The sequence below is a fragment of the Heliangelus exortis genome, chromosome 9, assembly GCF_036169615.1.
Source record: "Heliangelus exortis chromosome 9, bHelExo1.hap1, whole genome shotgun sequence".
Taxonomy (NCBI): domain Eukaryota; kingdom Metazoa; phylum Chordata; class Aves; order Apodiformes; family Trochilidae; genus Heliangelus; species Heliangelus exortis.
Genome location: NC_092430.1, coordinates 5,373,027 through 5,399,677, shown reverse-complemented (window position 1 = coordinate 5,399,677; position 26,651 = coordinate 5,373,027). Strand labels below are relative to the sequence as shown.

General features: G+C 43.0%; 2 protein-coding genes across 5 annotated transcripts in view; one reads left to right on the top strand and one right to left on the bottom strand.

Moving 5' to 3' along the window:
- LOC139799655 (uncharacterized) overlaps nt 1-26,651 on the top strand; it is a 152,422-nt gene that overhangs the window by 52,886 nt on the left and 72,885 nt on the right. The window lies entirely within an intron of this gene.
- Nucleotides 1,778-26,237, bottom strand: SERPINE2 (serpin family E member 2). 4 transcript variants are annotated; one of them, XM_071751798.1, is made up of 10 exons: nt 26,188-26,209; nt 12,317-12,591; nt 11,027-11,146; nt 9,612-9,839; nt 8,375-8,572; nt 5,708-5,906; nt 5,471-5,571; nt 4,378-4,464; nt 3,275-3,358; nt 1,778-2,453 (listed from the first exon to the last, which is right to left on the bottom strand). In XM_071751798.1, the coding sequence occupies exons 2-10, from the start codon at nt 12,570-12,572 to the stop codon at nt 2,416-2,418; spliced, it is 1,311 nt and encodes a 436-aa protein (XP_071607899.1). In that variant the 5' UTR covers nt 12,573-12,591; nt 26,188-26,209; the 3' UTR covers nt 1,778-2,415. The 4 variants fall into 4 exon arrangements, with proteins under 4 accessions (XP_071607899.1, XP_071607900.1, XP_071607902.1 ...); XM_071751799.1 differs by lacking the exon at nt 26,188-26,209 and adding an exon at nt 14,524-14,640; XM_071751801.1 differs by lacking the exon at nt 11,027-11,146 and having other exon boundaries at nt 26,188-26,237.

The following is a 26,651-nucleotide window of genomic DNA, read 5'->3' as shown; positions in this document are numbered from 1 at the left end:
ATATAAATCAACTCCCAGGACTGATGAGCACAGCCACTGTGTTTACAGCACTGCTAAAAAGGAAGTTTTTAGCTGCTAACCTAACTCCTTCCCAGGCTCTCCTTTCACTTCCCTTCATCATGATTTCCTTTACCCAGTTTATAGGCAAATACCAGTTCCAATCTGCTTTTGGTTAAGCACTGAAAAAAAAAAAACCCAAACCACAAAACAACTGCTTAGGAGTATCAGAGCTGAAAACCCCTTTTTTTTTAGCACTGACATATTTCACTCTGCAGAACCCAAAGCTCCCAAGAAGCCACTACAGGCAACATTCCCCATGTTTGCCCAGAGCTCAGCTTGGGCAGGGAGTCCCGGCTCCATGAGGCTTAAATACTTCCCTCCCATTTGCCCGTTTTGGCCTGATTTGAGGGGAAAAAATAAAATAACCCAGTTTCTCTTTATTCAGTGCACTAAGCAAACATCTTATTTTGCAGATTATTTCAGGACTAACAGGAGGGGCCAATACTTGTTTACAGAAAAACTGTGCTACGGCAAAATTTATGTCACCACATTTTTTTTTTTTTTGCTTAAATCTAACCCCAAACCTGTTTGCTGCCCAGAGAACACCCTGCAGCTGTTTGCCAGGCCTATGGCAGTTCAGTTTGAGTAGCAACCCCACAGACATTAAATAAAAGCAATTTGAAAATTAATTTTCATGGTGTCATTCTCTTTTAAAATAGCATTAGCATTACTCTGAACTACAATCCCACGCTACTCCAGAGCCTCAAGAAGGTGCCTTGCCACTTCTCACACACATCCTGCCTTCTGAAGTCCAGCTCAGGTCCTAGATAGATGATTTCCATTCTCTTCCCAGTTTGAGGATTTGGTGGTAGGCAGCCATAGACAGCTAGAGCCAGATTTATCCTTCTTGTTGTTACATTATTCAACTCAAGCAGGAAGAGAGAGGCCAGCAGTTAGAGCCATTCTTCCTAGAGAGCTTTTTTGTTGTTCCTCTCCCCCTTATTAAGTTATTACCTGTGCATTATCTATGGCACTATATTCTGAGATCTCACCTTGGGGTTTGTACTGGGTCATCCGCTGCTGGCCATCCATGACACATCCAAGTGTCACCTGCTGGAAGCATTGTCCCTTCATCTAATATTCCTACCTGACAAAGAGGCTCAATTTTAAGTCATCCTCCAGCTTGGATACAAGCAATAGTCATCTATTTACACACCAGGACTAAGTGTCAAACACTTCAGGAATTTCTCCCCACAGCCACCAGCTGCCTGTCTCCTCCTACTGGGAGTATGCCCTTAAGAGAAAAAGTCACTGTCCAAGATTTACCTTCCTCAGCCAAACCCCAAGATTGCCACAGGAGCAAGACTGCAAACAAAGAACCATCTTTGACAAGTCAAAGAGATTTACTGCTTATCTTTTGAAGAGTTTGGCACTTGGGAGAGTTCTGCAAGGGACTGAAGACATGCACGTGTGCATATAGCCTATACCATACAGAACAGGGGGAAAGGCTCCAAAGGCATATGGAGATGTCCTCATGTGACAGTTTTCATAGTAATTACACACAGCAAATACCAAGATTTTGCTCTTCAGATATGCAGCCTACAGATATTTCATCCACAGCAGAATGGCTTCAGCAGAAAGGTTAATCAGCAGCAGACACTAAAAAAACCCAACCAAACACACCCAACAAAACACCTTTTTTTTTACCTCCCTCAGAAGTCTGAAACAAGTACTTCACAGCACTCTGGACCAAATACCCATCAGTGATCCACAATACTGACTGTTCATAATGCAGTTTTATTTCCTTTGTACAAAAACAAATATAAAATTTAAATCCAATAGAAAGTGTATACTAGCAATGACAAGTTTACATTACAGTAAGACAGGACAATGTGATGTATATCTAACACCACATCAGTTTTAAAAACTCAGTGATACATGCACTATATAAAATAAAACTTGCTAGAACTTTTAATCTATTTCTACCAAGAATATCCAGATACCAAGATATTCAAGAACCAAAAGTAATCTTGATAGGCAGTATCTACAAAATTAGACCTTTTCCACACACAAGAAGAAACCAACATTAATAGAAACATTTATCATTCTTCGTTAAAATCCTCTCACAAAAGCCATACATAAAATTCTTAGTAGATACAGAAAAAGCTCAAAAGTTTGTTAGCATAGGTAACCATTCAGTAGTTTAAGAATCTTTTAAACATTTTGAAGAGATACTGTAGCTTTCAATTTTTTGTTTTTCCCCACAAAGCCAGAACTACGTTGACTCCTGTTTCAAAAACCTGGTCAGTGGTTAAAACTAGCTCGAGTGAAGTCAAAGAGTAGCATACAAAATATTTAACAGAACAGGGGTGTGTCACAGAAGTGTTTACTTCTTGAAGAAAGTCTTTTCCACATTCAAGGTTTGTTTATTTGTCCCATAAACAAGATTGTACCTGAGGGATGAAGCAAAAACAAGGATTACCATAGTCTGCGAGCAGAGTTAAAACTTTTCCATGAAAGCACGAAGGCCACAGAGCTGAGCCACCTCATCACAGTCCTGTCCATCCACCCTCAAGTTTGGAATTCCCAGGGAAGCATATGTTTGGATAGGTGGCCAGCTCATTTCTAGAGACACACAGTTCTGTTGATGCTCTGTGGAGCCTCAGGACAGGGACTGCTGCCAGAAGCCTCCACTTCCCCCAGTGCTGGCAGCTGCATCTGCTTCCCTACTCACTAGCAGATCTATCACCCCCACGTCACTGGAAGCAGCAGATGAGTTATTAAAAATAACTGGGGCAGCTCAGTGCTAGGAGTCAAACCATACTGCAAAGCAACAATGATTGCTATGTTTCAATACTCACTTCTGTTTGTAACAGGCCAGGGAGCCCCAGACCCCTTCAAATCCCCTTTTCTAGCTATTGACCAAGCACTGGTTTACCTCCCATCAGAAAGCTGGTTCCTATTCACCAGTTCACTATCAGTAACAGAGTTATTTTCCCTGCACTCAGGGGACCTATGAGTATTAAAGACTGTTCTTTTACACTTATGAACCTGCCATGCTTGTTTCTGTTAACTTGGCAGCCAATACTTGCATTTTTTCCCATTCCGAGTTGTATTCCAAACAAAGGAATCTAATATTAAGACATTAAAATACACTTGCAGGCTTTTTTTTAAAGCAATAGTTGTTCATTAGCTCCATACTACTTTCATCTCTCTTGCATAGCTGATATTCAGCTTATAAGCAAAAAAACCATAACATATAAATGCTGCTTACCTGTAGGATTATGCCGGATGAAAAATACAAATGGCCTGTCTACTATGAACCAAGGAGGGGATGATCTGGCTATTAAAATTGCAGCTTGCAAGACAGAGAAGGTTTAAAGTTAGACAAAGCAAATACAGCAACACATTATATCCCCTATCAAAGCTTCCTAGGGCATCCTAGCAGCTTTCACTGGTAGAGACAAATGCCTAAGATCTACCAACTTGGACATTTAAGGCCACACAGGTCACACATTATTCTTACAGGAACCAGTTCTGGGCTCCTCAGTTTAGGAAGGAGATTGAGGTGCTGGAGCGGGTCCAAAGGAGGGCAACTGGGCTGGTGAAGGGACTCGAGCACAGATCCTATGAGGAGAGGCTGAGGGAGCTGGGGGTGTTGAGGCTGGAGAAGAGGAGGCTCAGGGGAGACCTCATCACTCTCTACAACTCCCTGAAAGGAGGTTGGAGCCAGGGGGGGGTTGGGCTCTTTTCCCAGGCAACTCTCAGCAAGACAAGAGGGCACAAGAGGTCTCAGGTTGTGCCAGGGGAGGTTTAGGTTGGACATTAGAAAGAATTTCTTTAGGGAGAGGGTGATCAGACATTGGAATGGGCTGCCCAGGGAAGTGGTGGATTCTCCATCCCTGGAGATATTTAAAAAGAGACTGGATGTGGCACTCAGTGCCATGGGCTGGGAACCACGGGGGGAGTGGATCAAGGGCTGGACTTGATGATCTGAGGTCCCTTCCAACCCAGCCAATTCTGTGATTCTATGCTTCTATATTAAAAAGGCACAAGAGACACAGAAAGCTGGAAGCACATCTTGGGCTGAAGAAACTTTGTCTTCTTTGCCACCTGGTTAGCCAGGAACATTGCCTTGGTGGCCACAGTGTTAGCTATTAGAAGAGACTTGCTTAGAAGCATGTTAATTTTCCTTAGAGTACACCAATGGTCTGATCAAGTTGGGATTTCCTTGGGAAACTACAGATTAGATCAGTTGATGGATTTTTATGAAGCCAGATCACATTCCTGCAATGGTCTCACCATGGCCTATCTTTGCTTAGTGGTACACCCTTCTAATCTAGTTTTCCTTAGTCTGCCAGCAGTAGAGTTGCTTACTTGTTGCTGCAGAAGCTTTGGTTCCATCTTCACTAACTTCAATTTTTGTTTTTTGCAGAACACGAGACACATGAAGGCCTTCTGTTCCTGAAAAACCCAAGGAGAACAGCACTTCAGCACTCTTGCAATTAGTTTTACTGGAAGTACCTTATAACTAACAGCTACACTTTTATGGCTAAGAATAATCATAGCTGCTATAATCCTGAAGTTGTGGTGAAGAACACTACTGGCAGTATCCTAGAATCCAGTCACTGTATTTGTGATTACAAGAAATAGGGAATAAAGTTTGTAATTACAAGAAATAACCTTACTTCTCCCTCCTCCTAATTAACCAGGTTTTCTTATTTCATGTTATGTTGGCAGCGTTCACTTGCAATTTTAGTTTTAAATAAACAAATGGCTGAAAAAACTGGGCTATCTGAATTGAAGTGACACTCCCATGTATCACAGTATCAGAGGGGGAAAGCATTTAGCAAGACACCTTGCTTTCACTGAAACACAGAAATTTGTTTTCAAATTAAGCCAGCACAAGATCTCCCTGTAGAACCTGACCAGCACTTTAACAAAAGCAAGAACAAACAAAATGGCATTTTAAAGCCATTTAAAAGTGCTTACACCCCACTTTCACATACTCATAGTTATAGCTCTGGTTTGGTCCACTTCCTTAAACTATGAATTTAGTTCTTGAGCTTTTCTACAGCTCAAGAAACTTGAGTCATTAAACACATCCTTCAGGGAAAAGTTAAATACTGCTGTTGCAGTATTTGCCATAGTCTAAGGTACAGGATTGTCAGAAGTCCTGCTATAGATTTTAAACAATGCTTGAGACCCTTAGTTTTTAATACCAAATTGTAGGAGGCTGACCAACATGACTTACTGCTCTAATGCAAGGCAAGAGTTAAAAAGCCACTGCAGTGCTCAGCAGAAGCAAGTGGCCCTGCTTGGCTGGCCACAAAACCAGAACTTTGCCCCAATGTCATGGTAACACTTACCCAAGACAACAGACAACTTCATTCATAAAGAAGCACTTTATTTAGTGCCAAAAACTATGAAGAAGGACCACCACGGATTTCAAAAAATAATAATTACTTACTTGTTATTTTTGCAAAATTTGCCTTTGACTGGTCAAACATATCTGTAATTCCAAGTGCCTTCAGTGGGTCCTTTAAGTCTGTTTCTGCTTCTGCTGTAAATCTAGTTGGAACAAGCAACAGGAGGTGTTAAATATTATACAGGAAAGTTGCCTTAAGCACTCTCTCATGGGTGAGGGGGAAGATACATGACTCCCAAAACAGACCCTGAGGGAAAAATGGATTATATTAGCACTTACTTGGGTAAAATAACCTGCACTCTTTTTGCTACCATGGTTGTCATCCAGCTCCCTATTGTTTTTGTGCTGATGTGGGGAATGATGGCAGAGAGAGGTGTTGTGCTTTCTGTGGGCAGAGCAATCAGCATGCTGATCATTTCACCATGATATGGCAGCTCAATGATATTATACCACAGCTCATTTGGAGTACTTGTAGTGCCTAAAAAAAAAAAAAACAAAAAAACACAAAGCCAATGAGCAGTAATTCTCACAGCCTTAAAATCACTGCTTCACTTTTAGACACCTCCTGCTGTACTAGTCTGTTCAGAAAGCTTTGCCTACATCTTAAAACTGACTCCAAAAAGAGTCACAGACTGCCTGCCTTCCTGTGAGGCAGCCCTTCAGAAGTGGCACGGGGTCTGTACAGATGCTAAGCTTGCCAAAAAGCACAGATAGGATGATACCATGAAGCAAATACTCATTTAAATTTGATATGCGTGTTTCCCAAACTTCAGCAGCCCAGAGGGATAAACCAACTGTGTTAGAAACTGCCAGGTCTGTGAATCAGATGGATCTCTACCTCAGATCCAGAGCTGACCAAGCAGCAACAAAGAAGCAGCACCAAAAAGCAGCAGAATATCTTTCCTAACTGAAGAGATATGGAAGGCAAGCTCTTTTTCCTTCCAGAGTTGCTGGAAGAGCTCCTGTTTGAAGTAGTCTGTTGCATTTACTTAAATTTTCTTGTGTAATAAGGATTCTCATTAGGAAGAAGTCTTTGTAGTCCTTCAAGGCAGTGGAGAGCAGGCACTGCAAGGCAGTGGAGGAGGCCAAGGAGATGAGGAGGAGTGAGACAGTAACATCTCCATCACTTGCTGCAAGTGCTGAGAGGACTGCTTTGAGCAACCCTCTCCTCCTCCAAGTTCCCTTTGGTTACTGTGGGATTTCTGCCATGTGACTAGGAAGCAAATGCTTTTTATAGGAGTTTCAAGTGAAAACTTGTCAGTTTACCTACAGACAGGGTTTCTGGGAAAGTTTTTGGAGAGCAATAAAATCTTATTATCTTTCTCCTTTCTTCATGTAAGTCTGCACTTGTCAGCAAGCTGGAAAACTACATCTTCATTAGAAATTTAATCTTGTTGCCAGGGCCACATAAACAGCCTTGACTGAGCTCATATTGCTGGAAACCTGGCACTATTTCACTTATTTTGGACAAATTGTGTCAAACCTGGCAGTTTAATTATCTCCTTCTATTATAACAGTGGTTCTCAGTCTAGGGCCTACAGATCAAAATACTGGTTGCTTAAGTCAGATAGAGAACAGTAACAAAAGGTGATATGTCCAACAGATATTACCTTCCTCATCTGCTACATGCTATTATAATTCCTATTGTGGCATTTCCAACAGGAAGAAAACTCATCTTCACCATCAACTGCTGGAATTTAAGATGCTCAAGAAATTTTAACTTTTCAAGATCCTTTGCAAGCATGAATAAGATAGAAGCCCTGTGTTCAGGCATCCAGAGATACCCAACCTACAATCCTCACTCCATAGTATTTCTCTTGGTTTTTTTCTAGACTCAATAGTTTTTCTAGCTTAAACATAATAGAGTTTTTAACCAGCATGAGAATCAAGCCTTTAAGACAACTTAAGACAGGCTTCAGCAAGTTTCTTATCAACTTCTTTCAAACTCCACAGGTAAGAAATATACACTGCAAGTAGGCTTCCTCACTTCCCCAAACTGATTTCAAGCAGTTCTCATAAATTTCATTACATCTGCTGTAGTGTATGCATGGGTCTGGGAAAGAAATTTACAGCTGTTCGTTTTCATACAAATCTACTAATATTAGCTGAGTACCACTGACAGTAAAACCAAGCATTAAAAGACACAAGCTGTATTCCAAGGTGTGTTTCCCAAGCTGTATTTAATACATATGGAAGCAGCACTGCTCTCTTCTTGGAAGAATGCAACAGAAAATGTTCTTTAATCAGAGCTTCAATCTTACTCTGACCAATAAAATTCCCGTAGGGCTGCAAAGCTGAAGCTCTGCAGTACATTGTCAGTCAAATCCAGCTGCTTATGTCAGCTCTGAGAGTCTCTGATGGAAGTCTGGCTGAACCTGCAGAACTTCTTTTCACTTGTGACTCAATCTGAATTTTAAGAGCAGCTTCACACCTTCAGAGAGTGATACAGCCAACCTACTAGCCCTGTGCTCCTCTGGCTCCCCCAGGACTGGGGGCTGTAAAAGTGCCATTTCTTTATTATACAGTAAAATTCTAATCCAGTCTTTCTTTCATATACAGCTCATTGCCAGATAAATCTTTGTGTTCTGTATCTGTTGGCAGTCTTTTTCATTCTCAGTCCTTAAGGAAAAAAAAAAAATAAAATTCTTCCTACTGCAAATTTTAAGTAACATGCAGAGTATTCACTTTGGGTGTTTTAGGTTTTCAGTTTTATCAAGACAGCAGGATAAGGCAAGTACTTTGTCAGGCTACTTAACCTTAAGCAACTGTTAAATAACTTGCACAGCAAGCTCATCCACACAGCAGATACTTCTGTGACACAAAGCCTTCTACCCAAGCTACAACAAACAACACCTTTGCATCTAACAGGTACAGCAAACTCGTTTCAATTTGAAGGAAATGAGCAAATTTTTACAATCAGTGGTGGTGGGAGTTACTCCTGCTTACCACAGCGGAAGATGGATAACTGGGACAGCATAGGAACCTGGTAGGTTTTGCCATCAGCTCCATGGAACGGGCGTTTCTTTGTGTTTTCCGGCCGAAATCGTGACTTCCACAAACCCTTGAAGTACACAGCATTTACCAGAACCAGTCTAGTCAAACCAACATCAATATCCTCTGGAGCTACAACCTGATCAATCATACCTAGAAGAAAGAAAGAAAGTCTTAGAATTTGCTGTCACAACATTCCCCAACCTCTGGTAGAGAACCCGAAGCACCTATTACTTCAGGCCAACTCCTCATGGGCTTGATACATTTTAGGTTCATAAAGCCAATGAGAAAGCTCTTTGTCAAAATGTAAACCTTTGGGTACTTAGAAAAGATTTTGCTAATCAATACACTGATGTTATAACCAACAGGGCCTCAACCTTCCCAGTACTTAGCAGATCAAACTGAGCATGTTCCAGTGGTAACAGTTTCAGCTGAAACACTTCCCCATTCAATCCCTACTTGCAACATTGCTATGCAAAACCTGTGAAGTAGTAGAGGAAGAATTTGACAGCCTCATTCCACAGATACCACATCCAACCTCATCAGCAACAGGCTCCCCACATCTAGGAGGCACTGGTTTTAACTCCAAAATACCAAACGTATAATTCACCTAGATTATAAATATCTTGCTAAACATCATCTCTAGCTTTAACATATGTAAACCTAACAACTAGGTGCCAAGAGGCTTGAACCACTGGGAATCCTCTCAAGGCAGGGTTAATTAAAAATATCCACTAAACATAGACATATCTTGCAGGAGTTTAAGGAAATAGAACAAAAGATGAAGTGCTCTACAGCTTTCCACAAGTCTTGATTTTCCAAGTCTAGCATCTGAGTTGCTCTCAAGTATTTTTGTCTGAAAAAAAGAGAGCTCCAAAGTGAGAACTTTGCTCAGATTTCTCACAGGTTGCATGAAGGCAACAAACAGCAGAAGCCACCCTCATCCCACAGACAGATGGGCACACACAGTGCCCATCTTCCCTGAAAGCCCCCAGACAGGCATCTGCTGGGGCACTGGGACTGCAGATTCCTGCCCCAACAGCTCTAAATCATGTCAGCTTCAAGACAGTTTGCAGATGCAAGACTGAGCTTTTTCTCTCTCTCTCCACCTTTCCCCAGTATTTCCAACTGAATTCAAGAGGTCTTGCACAGCATCCCCTGCCATGCACAGAAAGCACTCACTAATACTCACCCCTTGTTTCATTTTTCACCCACAGGTTGATGGAATCAGATGCTGCATTTGAGTCCTCAAAGTCCACACTCTTGACACTGCACTGAAACACCTCTTTGTTCCTTGTAACAAAAGGCACTTCCATTTTAAAGCCATTCTTTGCAAACACTGCATTAGCAATTGTAACAATGTCTTTATTCTTTTTTGAGACTATGAGCCTGTTTATCTTCTTTAAGGCTTTACCAACTCCTAGTTGAAAAGAACAGCAAGTTTAATTTAGAATAAGATGATGAACAAACAGTTACTTTATATGCAGCTACTAATGACATGAAAGATCGGACATTTTAAGTGCTAGACTAGAACAGGAGACACAAGCAGGCAGTGAGAGGCCTTCCAAAATAACAATTTTTGATCTCTCATCTGAACAACACTTCCCAGCAAAAACATGGTCTTCACCATGATGCCCACTGCCCCTCTAGCTCTCAGTTCTAAGTGCTATGGACAGTGCTAGGGATAATATTTGAGTTCAAGTCTCCATGTGGCTCTACTAACCACTCTCTTCCACAGAGGAGACTGTTCCAAAGTGTATTTCATATCATATGCCATGCCCAGGTCACTTGTCAGTTGAGTGACAGCAACACAGCAAGGTGAGGGGTTTGCCTGCTCACTCACAGCTGTGCAGGATTACAGAGGTGGTCTTGAACCTCAGAGTGCAAAGCAAAACTAGTTTTCTCATCATTCTTCCTTTCCATTTGCTGGAGAACAAAGGAAGCTGTCAAGATTCCTACGAGGTTCAAGCCAAGTCTTAGTTTCCTTACAGATTAGGTTCTGGCCAAAATCAGCTAGAAGCAGGAGGCAATCCCTTTACACATGAGTTTGACTGAAAAAAGAAAAAGAGAAAGCAGTAGGTCCCAGTGAGTAGTTCAGTTCCAGTGAGAAGATCCAGTCAAGATCCTTAGGACCTGGAAGCAGACTCTATCAAGTGCTTGCCACCTCCTTCACTGTACACAAGAAGCCATCAGGCAGCACAGGAGAACTGCTGTGTTCACCATGCCCAGTTCTCCCCAGTGTTATGGCTCATCAGTGAGTGCTTGTCTACACAGGAATGCTGCTGCCAGGCAAGTAACTTCACCTGCAACCATTCTATTGAAGAGGATCCTTTGGTGGCTGTTTTTTACAGTGGTTATTTATGGGCTTCTTTTGTTTCCCCAATATCATTTAGACAGAAACATTTCCAGTTTGCTTCCTTATGTAGACAGACTTAAGAAATATGAGGGACTAAGTTAGTTCATAGTTATTCTCTTAGCTGCATATTAGAAAAAGCCTCAGATGGCTTTGCTGTTTCATGTATTGTGAATGCTTCAGCAATACCATTTGTGTGAATTCCTACATGTTCACTCTCCAATATTATGGGCAAATTCTTTTGGAGAACATACCATAACAGAGGTTCTCAAACTGTATTCTGTGGACCACTGGTGGTCCACGGAGCACTTGCTTGTGGTCCGGGGAGAGCTGGCTGGTCTCATGATGCTGGCTCTCCTCTTTGCTTCCAGCTGCTAAATTGCATTAAAAGACAGCTAAAGATAAATTAAATACTTTCCAACTATTACCTTCCCAAAGAAGCAGTTGCTGTAGTTGCCAAAGGACTGTAAGGTAATCGTAAACAAGAGCAGAGATCTGTGCAAAGAGATATGTAGCATCCTGTAACAAGTCTCTAGAACAAGGGACTAGCTACCTTCTAAGGAGTTTGAGAACCTCTGTGTGTCACAGCCAAGATTAGATAATGCACAGGCCAAATAAAACCAGCTGCCTCCATTTTTCAAGTACTTTTTATTTTGAGAATTCATACGCTCTTTGAGCTGGTTGTCTCATGGAGAGATTTAAATCTACAGTCTGACAAATCATTTTGCTGCACTTGAAACCCAGAACCAAAACAGCAAAGCACATGAAGACAGGACAACATGTTATATGGCAATCCTGCTCAGGATTTAAAAGTGCACTTACCTCTTGGAGGGTATCCTATTCCTGGAAGGCAGAATGCTGGCACTAAGATGTTAAGTCTTGCTGGCAAACGCTCACAGCAATACTCAGCATGCAAAGTAAAGCAGCAAGAACCTTCAGCCTACTCCCTCTTGAGGGGCAGACATTGGCAGAGGAATATAAACACAGATGCATGCAATGTCAGGCACAGAGACTAACAGAAACTGCTGCTTGAAGAGGGCACTACAAGAACTACAGATTCAGGGATCCTGACAGCAAAAACACAAGTGAACAAAGCTGAAGATGATAAAAATGAAAGTATCAACCGTACGCTTAAGAGTTTGCATTGCTTTCAATGTGACAAGAAATATTCTCTTGCTCTGTTGTCTAAGGGAGTAGCACATTAAGGATGGCTTGGCACAGGCTGCAGTGGGATTCTGCAGCCTTCCTGCACAGCGCTGGCACTGGACCACCATTCACACTGTTCTGGGAAATCAATTTTGCAGGGATGAAGGCAGTTGCAGCCAGACCCTGAAGTCATTAGCAAAGCTGTTTATAAGCCAGTTCAAGTGTATCTACACTTCCATACTCAAATTGCCAATTAACTTCAAACACGTCCATTTTGTGCTTTGGTAAACAGAGTTAATTGGTGTATGATGCAATCTACCACACTTTGAAAGCCATCTCAAAAGAGCATGAAGATTCTGACCAAAAACACACCCAAAACCACCTTACAAATCACTGACCATTTACGCTGTATCTCATCATAGTTGTCAGCTGCTTCTTTGTCTTGCCATCAGCACCCAGCTGCAACACCCCCAGGACTGATGCAATCCCATGAGGAGAAACAACAACATTGTCCTGAGGCTTGGCTTTCACTATTTGATTGAAGACCTGGATTCCAACATCTGAGCTAAGTTCCTCCAGAGGATAAAAACTGAACTGGGAACATACTGAAGTTAAAGTCCCAAGAACCAAGAGAAGAGGGAAGTGCCAGTTCATGATTTCGGGTTAGAGATACCTGGAAGAGAACAAGAGGGGAAAGTCAGGTCAGCTTGCATGATTGCAGCATTTTTACTTGCAATTTAATTTCTTATTTATGTAAAGAGAAGGCAAGTCTTGCATAAACTCCACACACCATTCAGAGCTCTGGCAATGGGACTCACCTGCATGTTACTTCATCCAGTATTTTAGGTCTAGGGGCTTCCAGAAGCATAGATAACCATAATATAGCTCAAGATCAGTGACTATAACAGCACAAGAGCCAACAAATTGGGAGACTACCTGCCACCACACAGAGGTTTGTGTTTGAGTTAAACAGAATATTGGCATTCTATTCAAACTGCTCTCTAGGATATATTAGTGATAGGAAGGACCTGTGGCATGGGTAAGATAACTAAAATGTATGCACAACACATTCTTTAGAACTTTTCCTACAGAAAACAGAAGCACAAACACACATGCAAACAGACCTTCTGCTCTGGGAACTTAGACCTCCCCAGAACAATGAGACAGCTGCATAATTGGCATTTTCCAAAATGAGAGAACAGAAGATGACACTTAAGATTTCAAAATGCAAGGTTAAGTTTGGATTTTAGCCTGTGCTTTTCCATTGAAGAAAATTCAGCAGCTAACAGGAGGAAGTTCACATTCCAAGTGGGCCAATCTTCATCTGCAGATCTAATACCCAACAGAACTCAGTATCGTTACACCCATGACCTCCTAGGAACTCAAGCACAAGTACCAGCAACAGTTTGTTCAGGACCTCTCAGCAAATGATTAGAGAACCAAGCCCAGATCTTAAACACTGGCAACTGAAACTACTTGGCTGTATTTCTTCCTCACACAGCTACACAATAATCTCCCATTTCATTAAATTAGGTTCCCTGCTCACCCTTGAGAAGTTCAATGAAAACATTTTTATTTTATTTGCACTGTTCAGTAGTCCAGAGCTCCATTTGCTGACCAATAAGTGAGCCTGCTCCTTCACTGAGCTGACTCTGGTGCTCCAAGGGTACACTCAGAGGTTCATCTCAAACACCAAGGGACCAACTTGTTCCCTAGCTCACTAGAGGCAAATCCAACTGCAGAAGGTACACACCTGAATCAAACATCCTTTGCATACCACATGGAAACCTCAAAACAGGTGTCTCCTCCCTTTGAGCCCTCTGCTCAGCAGCATACACTTCAATTTCTGGCTCCAGGAGTTATTGAAGTGGAGAGCATGTTTCAGCAGAGCCTTCTCCACCACCTCCCCCATGCATTGCCCCTGCCATCCCACAGCCTACAGCTGTGCCAGAGCACTGCATTGCCAGGAAAGCAGCTGCTCTTGGTGCAGATCCATTTAATCATCCCTTAATATCATGTATCTTAACTGCTAAACAACCTGAAAGTCACAAATACAGCAGTTCCACTGCACCATTTCAGGGGATACAGTTGGCTTCATCAAAGTTTTCTGCTGCAGCACAGAATAATCCAAATGCTGAACATGAAATAAGACAGGAGTTGAGACATCTTTCTCCCCCAAACCCAACTCTTAGTATAGCTGTGACCAGAAGAACCTGTTGGACTGTTAAAAGTTATGCAAGGAAAAGCAAAAAGGCTGCTCTACCAAGCAGGTCAACAGCTCTCCCACTCATTAACCAACTTTCCCATCAACCTGCTAATTCCCTAAACCATTCTAGAGTCACTACCATAAGCTGGCACTACTCAAAGCTTATTCTGAAAACTAGACTGGATTTGACTGGCTGCAGCTGTGACCTGCAGGAGAAAAACCCTAACCCTGACCCCCCTGAGCAGATTATGGGAGTCACCTCCTGCACCCCACACCACTGCCTGTAGCAGGACCAGCAGCCTGACAGGGAAAGGGAGCCTGTATTTTATTAAATTTTTTTTTTAATTAAAACTGTTGAGTATTACTCTTCAGAGTTCTTTGATACTAGCACAAACAAACCTCCCAAAATATCTGGTTTTCTTGAAAGGGAAGGCTTCCTTCTGGGAGGCACCAGCTTTATGCAGATGGCAATGCTGCCTCGCAGTAAGGCAAGTGTGGTTGGCCACTCCAAGAGAAGCTTAGGTTTTGGGTTTCAGAGTTTTCTTTGGTGGTTTGGTGGCTCTTCTTCTCCCTACCCAGAAACACAAGGGGCAGGTTAAATAAAAATTCTTAATCCCAAAATATTAACAAAAATATTTACCTTTAACTAGTAAATTGGCAAAAAAAAAACCAAACAACAAAGCAAACCCAAACAGAACCCAAAACCAACAAAAACCCCACAAAAAAGTTCTCAGAACTATTAAGATTCTTAGTAGAGGCCTCACAAGCAATCAAGCAGTTAATGTTGGTGCCTGTCCCAAGTAGTGAAGGAGCCCAGGGACAGTCACAGACCAGGCAATCAGAGCACACAGTTTGAGCTGTAAATTGAAAACCCTGCTTTTGACTGAGGCAGCTCCACCTGATCCAACCAGCAAACCAGAAGAGCTTGGGCTATTTTGAGCATATCTATCCTTGACACATTACACTGCCAGAAGCATATTAATAAGGCAAAAGACAGGAGTGATATTTCTATGAAACCAAATAAAACAAGGTTTCGTTGTCATTTATGCATTGTATCAGCACAAGCCTAAGTCAGATATTTCTCTCCACCTTGCAAGTCCCAAATTTTCTAATTCACTGGTGACAGCCCCTGTCAGACTGTGCAACAGCCACCAAGAGCCTTGCATTTTCCCCACAACACCCGTGAAGCCCTTGCCACACCATCCCCTCTCTGCTCCCAAGGCCACTGCTGCAGAATTTGGAGTTGGCTTTTTCAGACTCAGGGAAAAGCACCTCCTGCACCTGGCTTTCCCAAAGGTCTCCGTGCTTTCCTAACCTCTCCCTGCTGCTACACCATTAAGGCAGGTTGGTCTCCATTTGGGAGCACAGTCTCTAGCAGACACCTACTCAGTAAGTGGAACAAAGCTGGGCAGTGCCCTGAGCACAGCAGAATAAAACTGCTTTTCAGCATTAGTTACAGAGCAGTCACTTCTTGGCCCTGCAGAGGTTAACCAGCTAACCGAGGAGCTATTTTCACCTTCAAGCAGAAGTGGCATTCAGGTTATTAATGTTTCTGGCATGGGTTTCAGTGTATTCAACTTCTGTGCATTTCAGTAACAAGAAGAACATTTGCATAACCTGAAAAAACAGTTTAAGTATAGTGCAAGGAAAAAAAATTCCAAAAGGATGTAGGATGTGTAGGATGGGAAACAGTTGACCTGCTATACAGAATACCAACAAGCTTTCAACAAGCTTTCATAATGCTGAAGCTAAAAGCTCAGTGATAGTTAGATTTTATTCTAATGCTTCAGAAAGCCAAACAAAAAATACAAGCCAGGCATTTCTTTGCCTATGGCATTTATATTTTTATTTTTATGAAGTTAACTGAGAAGGCAGAAGGTGTACAAGCAAAATCATTTACATAAGTGTGGGCTTTTGAAAGATGCTGGAATAAAAAACAAATAAATCTCTCTTCAAGGTAGGCTGCCTACTTCTTAGATTGAGAATTTACAGGAAGTACAACATCCCACAACTTCTAAATAGACGATGAATATACTGACACTGAGCAAAAGAAATGCATCTAGAGGACAATAAAAAAAGGCAAATAGAATTTTTTATGCAAATCCAGTTCTTAAGCCTGATGACACAGTTTTTGAAAAAAACAGGTGAGTGTCATGCATGCAGCTGTATGAGGGATGCCTTGGCCACAGAAAATGTACTGAGGACTACATCAAGCACCTTGGCAATTCCTGCACACCACACTGAATTAGGAGTTACAACCTAGAACTGCAGAGCCTAGTTTAAGCTGCTGCATATTTTAAAATGAGTAATCCAGTCAAGCACAGGGCTCTGGGGAAGGCAGGAAAGGAACACTACAGCATGTTGTATCTGCACTGGTAGTTTTGTGTTCATTCCTGACAGGTGACAGAATGTCTTCAGGCTACCCATCTCCAGATGATCTCAGCCTCCAGCTGATTGTTGCAGACATGAACCCTCAGCTGCACCAGGCAGCATCCTCCACTCTCACCAGGCATCACCCACATAATACAGAGTTTCAGTTTTTGGCTGAAGTTATTATGGAAGTATTTCTTCCAACAAAGAGGACACGATGCTTTTGGCCTGCATTTTCAGAATGATTGGTAAAAAAGCTAAGTTACTTGACTACAGACTGCTTAATCTGGGTCTAGAAAGACATTTGGTGGAGCTGGGAGAAGTTACCTTCAGCCCCAGGCACAAAAAAGCTGATGAGCACAGAGATCCTCCTCCAGAAAGGATTAGCTAAGGAAAGACTTTAATTTCTGAGTGCCTGACAGCTGCTGCACTCTTCTCAAGAGAAAGAGAAGTTAGTTTGGTCCAAGATTAGAGGTGAAATTATATGCTCAAAAATATCAAGATTTAAAATATAACTTGCAGAAAAGATCTGTCCCAGAGACCCCAAAAACCACTTTGAAGTGAATGGAGGAAGAAGTAGCACTGAGCACAGGACTTATCTATCTGTACTGACTGCATCAAGTACTGTATGTATGCTAGGATCCTATCAGACACCTCCAAGCATTTATCTTGAACTCTGACTTAACACCAGTAAGGTAAAACCCAGAAGACTCATTTCTTGCAGTTGCAAGATGGGTTCTGCAGTTTCTTTAGAGACATACCAAGGCATAAGGCAGTTTAGACACCAGATTTCACTTCTGTGAAGAACTGTAACCAAACCAGCAGCAAGAGCAGCTAAGCAGTAAAACTAAAAAGCAAGTTTTGCAGCAGTGCTGGTCTCACTGGGATGCACCCAAAAAGCTCAGAGCCCTCAAGTCCATGTGGCAAGCACTGGGCAGCCTGTGTGCCCAGAGAAGCTTGGCCTGGGACAAAGAGTCCAGGACATCTCCAAGTCCAAGACATTGATGTTTCCTTGTCAGTGCCATCTGTGCTACAAATTTAAACAACTCATTTCTGCTGACACCTGAACCCAAAGAAAGCAGTTTCACTTCAGGCATTCGACTCCCTTCAGCAGGACTGAATAAATACTCTAACAAACTTGTTAAGAGCCATTTAAGGAGCTGGCTGAACACATGGCAATTGTTTCTCCAAAGCAATAGGACCACTCTGGTTGCAATGGGAAGGTCACATGCTGGGTCTTGTTTATCAGATGATGCACACTTGGCAGCGTTTTAAAACAGTCAAGCCTGTTGGGAGGCTTTTCTTCTCCCCCTCACAGGTGTTTACAACTCCTTTTCTACCTAAGCCTCTTATATCCCAAAGCCTTCAGGTTCAGTACCCTCTCCCACCTCAGCTCCACCTAACTACACTTTTGGATCTGGAGCAGCAGGACCCACAGTCTGAATGCAGACGAGTTCAGAAGTGACTTCTTCCACACAGAACTGTCAATGTTTCACCTTCCTCAGGGTTTTCTGGTACATACTGAATATGGCTCTTTACCTCTGTCTAACAACTCTTTGAGTGCTTCTTGCTTTTAAGAGGTGAGAGAAGACTCCAGATATCCCCCATAACATTGTATTAACATGTCAGGTAACATGAAAAATACTGAACACACAAAACAGATGTCCACGTGAGAGAACCATAACAAGTACGTAGTAAAAAGCTGAAAGTTTTTTTAAAGAAAGCATTGTGCAGGTTCAGATATTGCTCTGACTTCAGGCACTAAAGCATTGGTTGCACTTTGCAAAAAAAAAAAAAAAAAAAAAAAAAAAAAAAAAAAAAAAAAAATAAAAAAAATCATGGTACCGGTTCTGAGGCTTTCTTCTCTCAACCCGATTCCTTTCTCTGCTTTTTCTAATTCTCAGCTCGTTAGTGCATCTGTGTGTGTTTCAAGATGGACCATCTCCATCTGGAATGCCTCCCTTTCAGCTGTGTCCAACCAGCCTTCCCTGCCAAGGGGGAATTTCCCAGCATAGCACTGGCTTGGAAACCTGACTGTCTCCAGATAGGAACCATCTCTGTGTCCAAGCACAGCTCCCACACAAGCAGAAAATTAGAGTTTAGTACTTTATGAAGAGTTCAGACAACCACTTCTTTAGAGTTGCCATTTAGCATGAAGGACAGAAAGACAACCTGCATTTACAGCTTGGTCTCCAGTTCATAAGACAGACTCATTTTTCTCACCACTATCCATCTTCTACATCATTTGGTGGTGCCCTCGTGGTAGTTCACTGCGAGATGTGAAATTGGTCTGTGGAAAGTTAACCAGCTCTTCATTTCATCACTCAATTGTAACCATACTACAACTACACAAACACTATTCAGAGTTTCAAGAAAGCAGACAGCCCTTCAGGTATTGTTTGTTTCTACTTCTATCCCTCATTTATGAAGAAATTAAAAAAAGCCAACCTGGGCTCTGCTTCCTAAGGCAAATACAGTTTGCTGGTATCACAGGGCAGGGGCCTTACTAAGGCAATTCTGGGACTTTACAGTTCTATCACAATTTTCAAATTGTATCTGTATTTTCTCCTTATGTCAACAACTACTGTTAACATGTCTCTGCATTATTTACTCCTGTATTTAAAGCAAGAGTTTCCACACACTTCTCCGAGATCTATTATCAAGTCTTAGAGTATCAGAAAGATTAAAGAGAATTGTGGTTTTAATTTACTTTATTAAAGAAGTGGGTTTGTTGATCTTAAGTTCTTTATGCAATGTGGTGATTTTAACATAATGAAGAAACAGCATGGGACAGTCAGCCCATCATGACTAATGCTGCAGAACCAGTTTCCCAAAAAGATGCAGCACAGTAGTGTTTCACAACGTGGCAGTGAAGCTACACACTCTTGCTCTGGATTCACTCCAATAGAGTGAACGATGCTTTGAATAATTAAAACATTTGCCTAAAACTTAGTAGCAGGTCCAAAACCCAGGCTCCCATTTTAAGTTTTTGGGAAAGAAAAGTCTGTGGAACCACAGTTCCCACATTTATTGGACATGTGCAGTGCTCCCTATACAAGTCCAGGCTCACTAAGGGCCGAAGGAAAACCTATGGCACTGCAAGTTCCCAACAATAATGTGCAGGGTATTCACTCTTTGGTAGTAGGCTGTGTAAGTACAGATTTATGTAGTAGCTCCACAAGATATTGGCCTAGTAGTGTCTTACCAGGTAACTTAGCCCCCACTATTTGACCTTATTTGACTATTTGACCCAGTATTTGACCTTATTCCTTAAAGAATGTTAAAGGGAAGCTCAGTACCTTGAGTCATTTCCATTTGCTGCAGGACTTGTCAGATACTGGGACTCTCACACCTCTACACCCCTGCAGAACAAACTGAGACTTCTTCCTTCTCTCTGCAGGTAAATTTCAACCTTCTGACCAAGTTACAAGTGCCCTGTCTCCTGGACATACCAGGCTGAGAGAGTAGAAACAGCCTCAGAGAGATGACTCTATGGTCACCCTGAGACTGCATTACACTTGGAGCAGATGGAACAAGGAACTTCCCAGTAGACATTCCTTCCTCAGAAGGCTTCAAAACCCCTTTATCTGTAACACTCAAACCAAGAGAGCAACCAAGCAAAGAAAAAAAAAACCTCGTAAAATATAACAAAAGCTAAAGACATTGAATCAAGTCCTCAAATCAATAGTGAAAATTTCAGCAGAGCTTTGACAAGGCACGTCAGTTGCTGCAGAGTGGAAAATAATTGATTGTTTACCTTCAGATCCTACACTTTCTAGGTTTGGTTTACTCTAGAGAACACTTGTGCTACCTATTAAATAACACCCTACAAAGCCCAGTTTCCATTATTCCACACCCTATTACTCAGTATGGGTCTACAGCACAAGTGAAAATGGGGCTATGTAGCAATGATTTCTGTATACTCATGGGAAGATGGGGCAGCAGGACACAGCAGCCACCTGGTACCTAAACCAAAGCCTATGCATGCTTGGGTTAGAGATGCTCACCTGCTCACAAGAGCCAGGCTCTTCATCTTCCAAAGGGCCTTTAAGAAGCACCACTTAAAATAATCCAAGTAACTTGGTCTTACTAACTTTTTTCTTATTCTTCCTCCTACAAGGGGTAAGGCTATGGTAATAACATCGCTGGCAGTTCCATAAAATTACAGTTTTATTTAATACACCCATGTCACCATAAAAATAAATGGGAACTGCAGCATCCTCTGTTCAAAATAAGGACTCATACAACCTTAGACACCCAAGACCTGAAAAATAAAGCATTCGTCTCTAGGGAATGCTACCATCTGACAAAATACTTTGAGATCAGGAGCAGTGTTCTAAGCATTTACTACATTTGTGGTTGGTGATCTGCAAAGTCATGGGTGACTAAGCTTTTATTTATTAATCATACTGTACATTACTAATCAACCACTTCCTATGTGCAAGTGATTTTAGACACCCTTGTTTCATCTGAAATGCTAATATAACTATTTAAGTGTATTGTAGCCAAAGATTACATTTATTAATATTTAAGATGAAAGAATATTATTTTCTGACATAAGGTCAGTATCACTGAAACACACTTAAAGTCACAGAAACATTAGAAACTAGTTTTCTAGTGGATTTTTCTCAACCACTTCAGAACTCTCTTACAAGTTACACAAAGAAACAGACAGGGATATTGACATTTTTCCTTACACCATATAAGGCAGTTACTTAAATTCATCTTTTCTCCTCCCTAGCTTCAGGAGCAGAACCACCCAAAGCATCAGAAATGACAGATGCTGTATGGATGCAGAAATCACACCCAGTAAGCATGCAGGAATGAAGCTTTATGTTGGAAACCCCAATTGTGTACTCAAATAGGCACCTCTGCAGTCATGTGAAAGACAACTTGTATTAACCACTTAATAAGGGAATTTACTGCTATTAGGAAGACCTGTACTTAAGAAAAATGCCCTTTTCATTCATCTGGTTCTCACTAACCGATTAACCTCACTGGCTCTAAATACAGGTTTCTAGAAAGGCAAATCTCCATTTTCACGGGAAAAAAGCTTCGACTGAACACGAACCATGCACAAAATTCCTGCAAGAGCAGGTCACGACCTGGTGCATGAAACCATCTGATTCAGTTCACACTGAAAGTTTGCAGCCTGAGTGGTGTGAGCTGCCTTGGCCGAGACGGCTCCAAACAGCCCAGTGCTATTTCTGTAACCCAGATGAGAAGCTCAGCAGAGGAAGCAGGCAATTAGCTGAGAAAGCAGCCTCTTAAAGTGAGCTGCCAGAGCAGCTGGAGGCCTCAAGCTTCCTTCAGTGCTGAGAAAGCTCCATGAACTACTCCTTCTGGAAGAGGAAGGCACGCAGGACGGAGACAGACAGCTAAGAGGTCCATCAACCTCCATGTAGGACTTCTGAGGATGTAGGATCTTTAAGGATGTAAAGTAAGACAATAAGAGAATGCAAGAGGAAAATTTAAGAGTTATAATTCAGTTCTCCTCTAGGTTTTGTACCTGTGATTTGTCCAGACAATGACTGACACTGACCCTTCTCCTATTACAGCAAGACACCAAAAAACTTTCACAAACTTTGGGAGCAGAAGTTCATACCAGATGGCAGCCATCTCAGAAGCAAGGATCACCACTAAGTACTACTATGCCCTTCTGCAGTACTTATATATGTGTTAAAGCTAAAATTGCTCAATAATAAGAAAAACATTTAAGAAATGTGTTTTCAGAAACAAATTTAAGCTAAGAAGCTTAGTCCAAGCTACACAGATGATGAACAGGAATTCCTATCATCTACAGATGAGCTGAGCAAAGAGAGCTAAGGTGCACCAACATTTCTCAGTGCTGCTACTGGAAACCCCAGTGTGATTTACAACTCTTAAGTCCATTGACAACAAATAATTCTCATGAGCAGTTTCTACCTGCACGCCACTATGTATCCTCAGCTTTGAGCAGGGGTCTTCAGTCCAGAACCCACTGGTAACCAGACCATAATTGTTCTCAAGGTCCCAAGGTATTACAAAGAACTTGAGATCACTGCTTCTAAAGCCCAGGAAAAGAACAGGAGGATGCCTAAAAGCATCTGGTTTGCATCATGATTCTGAGTACAGTCAGCACGACTGAGATTGCCACTGCAGAGATGAATTCACAAGATGAATATGCTTTCATACTTAAACCATTTTGTGGAACATTTATCAGACCCTACCGTGAGTCACGTCCAGATTTCAGCCTGAAAAGAAAAGAAAAAGCACCTTTCTGGTTACTGAAGATGAACACCAAACCACAGATAAGATACAGTAGCTGCCAAAATCCTAGCATTGCCAGACACTGCTCAAGATGTGCTAAAGGATCCATAAAGCATGTCAGTCAGCTCTTAAGTGTGTTTCAAGGCCATGACAAACAGCTCCAGAAATTATGGCTCATACTAGCATTGCCAGTAAAATTGCCCCATCCTCTTCCTGTCCACGATCACTGGCTCCAGCTTCAGCAGTGACCTCTTCTGCACTTGCAGAATTATTCATACAGTTGAGTAGTGAGCTAGATTCCAGTACTGAAGAGGAGACAGGAAACAGCAGAACACAGGACAGCTTTTTTTCCATAGCATGCCAGCCTAAACATTTGTATAGCTGCAGAATGCTGCTGCTTTTATTGCTGTCTTTCTGGTCCCTTCTCACCCCATCATTTGAAACAATGCAGAGGACACACACAGGACAACATGTACATGGTTGTACATATTGAGTTCTTTTGTATTTTCATGCACATGAACTATTTACTTTAATTTTTAAAATCCTTATGTTTTCATATTTGCCTAATTTACACTGCCAAGCTTGAAATTCATACATAGGTGATTGGTTCCACCATGCTACTTGCTCTCCAGAGTTAAAGAGACAATTCTTTGTATCACCCTGCTTATTCAAATGTCATTTATAGCTAGCACAGGTGCACTGCATTGCATGGTACTTACAGGCTAGTACTTTGCTGTAAAACATGATCCGTGAGTTATATCACAGGCAATTGAGAGGATGCCTGGAGGCAGACAAATACATCTGTATCCAGCAACACTTTACAGACTAGTGATGATTTTTCCCTGTCTTCCCATGTATAAAACCTTTGACCCTAAAGAACAGGAGAATCCAGTTAACAGAGCAACTAACTGGAAGAGTTTTGATGATTAGGCTGGATTTGCCCTTAATTAATATTTAAAAAGCATGCTCTCTCATGCATGTTTGTGACTAAGCAATCCAAGCAGTCCAGAAAACCCCTACTCCAGCTTCCAAGAAAAACCTTCCACCGAGGCTCAGCTTTTTCAAGCACAAGCACTGCAGTTGCCTAGCAAGAAACAAAGAGCTGCAACCAGCTGCCTGAGCCAGGTAGATTCTGAGCCCACCATCAAAGCACCACAAATTCTAGTCAGAGTTCCCTCTGAACTGTTCCCTTACTGCAGAGGCACACAATTTATACACGTATCCATTTTAAATCCTAGCAATGAGGTGAAGTGGTTATTTTTACATATTAACATCCACACCCACACTTCAATCTAGTGTAAAAATTCCCAGTGCAACTTACTGGGCTTCCAGCTTGACATTTTCCTGCCTAACAGGATGCTGTTAAGAAGCTTTAGGACTGGAACACATCTAGCTGTGCAATTTGGAGACCCACAGTAAAAAGTCTCCACATGCCACTAAGACATACTATTCTCCTGGTTGTCAATGACAACACCAAACAGAAGCTTCAACACTTATGTACACACCTTGAGGCAAAATCCACTGCAGCTTTCTATCCTTTTCACTCTTACATGAGTTTATATCACTTCCCACATAAGGTACATAAAAATAAACAGTTGTCTACAGCAATAGTCACATCACCATTCTAAGCCATGAGGAGTTTGGAGAACATCCCAATACCTAGGTAGCAGATGCAGGGGTAATGTCCAGATAAGCACCTTTTAAGCATCTTAAGAGCACTAACAAAATTTGCTGACAGATTGTCTGGCACACAACTTGTCCATAATTTCAAAGAAACTGCAGGCTAGCATTGATTACTCCAAGTTCACTTCTGTGCCAAACAGCTGCTATTATCACTGATTAAATCACACACAACTAAATGCTAAAACTCCAAGCTAGCACTTCTTATATGTACCTGAATTAATCTACTTATTCATCTTGCCTTTTATTTGGTGTTCACCTCACACACTTTAAGGCTCATCAGATCACTCAGCACCTATGAAGCTGCTTTTCATTTTGCTTGGGGATTTCTGCAGCTTTTCCCCTTTTTTAAAGGTACACACCGGTACAGCTGCTCACACCTTCCTACGTTTTGTGAATTGTCCCCACAAAACCAGGCTTCTCATTAATACCTATGCAGAGTAAGAGAAAAGTGAAGGGAGAGGAGGAAGTAATTTTTCAGCGTAGTGAAAAAAACCAAGCAACCAACCGACCAAAAAAAAAAAAACCCAAACCAAAACAAACCATCAGTCTACCAGTTGTTTTTTTTTTCAGGAAGTTGCCCAAGAGGGCAATTAAAACCACAAAACCCACATCATGTTTCAGAATTACACGCAGGTATGAGAAAGGGAGAAAGAAACAAATCTCACCGAGACCCCTGATTCATAAACATTCTTTAGGTACAAGGCAAACATGACATTTTAACACCCATTTGTTAGCACAATGCTATTTCCAAAGGTGTTACTTCACTGTGAAGATCTTCTGCGTTGCACAACACTAAGCCAAGACACTGAACAATTTGAACCCGGAGAAAAAGCCTCCTGAAGCGAACTTTCCAAACCCTCCCAGAACTCCGGACATGAAGCAGGGTCCCACATTTCACAAGCGATCCAAGGTGAGAGTTCTAGCTCACCACTTCTCTGCTTCGACACGCACTTAGTGCCACCAGTACCACCCAAATCCCGTTTCAAGAAGAGAATATACACATCCCTTGCTCCCCCGGAATGCAGCTGCTGTAAACATTCCATTTGCCTATCGTTTGATACGTAAAGAAAACCTCAATTACTAGACGATTTTTATCAACAGAAAAGGAAAGCAAGCTCTTTCTCGTACCAGACAAGAGGCACTAAAGAAATGATCAGCTTCCCAGTTTTCCAGCCCCTACGCTGAAGCCGATGCCCGGGAAACGAGAGCTCCCAAAGCCAAAGGAGCGGGGAAGGCTCCGCGCCGGCCGGAGAGGCAGCAGGGACCCAAGGGGGACCCGAAGGCAGAGGGAGCAGGGGCTGCCCACATGGGGCCGAAACAGCAGCCTGGAAACCCCCTTCTTGAGAAGAAAAAAAAAAAAAAAGCCCAAACAAACCATCCTCTTTGCTTTCAAAAACCAACCAAGGGGCTGAACTCGCCACGCCAGAAGCGCCCACTCACGCCACAGCACCCACGCAGCCGGCGCCAGGAAACTTGTGCGAGCAGGTAAGAGGCACAGCTCGCCGAAGAGCGGGGATAACGCGGCCGGATCGACCATTTGCTGCCAGCGGCCTCGGGGTCGCCAACAGGGAAACTTTGGTTCTTGGTTCCATGGAGCTCGCTCACGCCCCGTCCCGTCCCGTCCCCCCCCCGCCTCCTCCTCCTTCTCCTCCTCCTCCTCCTTCTCCTCCTCCGCCGGGTGCCCAGCAGCTGCCCCGGCCCCCCCAGCCCGCCTCACGTCCCGCGGCAGCATGGCACAGGGACCGGCCGGCCCTCGCTCACCTCCCCTCGGCAGCTCCCCGCCCGCTGCCTCTGCCGCTCTGCACCGCACCGCCCGGCCGGAGCGCGGCAGCGCCCGGAGTTTATAGGGACCGCGGCCTGCCCCGCCCCGCCCCGTCCCCCGCCCAGCCCCGCGGCCCTTCCCCCGCCTTGGGGCAGAGCTGCAGAGCGGGGAGAGCTGAAACGCTGGCCCGGCCCCGAGCACGCCTGCGGGAAGCAGCGGGGCTCCCATGCCGTGTGCCGGGACTCAACCCGCTGCCCGAGCGGCTCCCTGTGGCACCGCGGGGCCCGTCCTGCTGGGCACTGCCGGCTGCGTCCCCTCGCTCCCGGGCTGCTCCCCAGCGCTCCGGTCCCCGCCCCAGCCGCCCCCGGCTCCCTCCTGAGCCCCACCGGCAGCTCTCGCCCCTCCGCCGGGGGTGCGAGGAGAGGCCCCGCCCCCGGCGGGGAGAAGGGGGAGTGGAGGCAGC

Coding starts and splice junctions, on each gene's coding strand:
- SERPINE2 (XM_071751798.1), bottom strand. CDS start 12,572: ATGAACTGGCACTTCCCTCTTCTCTTGGTTCTTGGGACTTTAACTTCA. Junction 11,147..12,316: donor GATGAGATACAGCGTAAATG/GTCAGTGATTTG, acceptor AATGCAATTTAG/CAGCTGGAAGCAAAGAGGAG. Junction 4,465..5,470: donor AAATTTTGCAAAAATAACAA/GTAAGTAATTAT, acceptor TGGGTTTTTCAG/GAACAGAAGGCCTTCATGTG.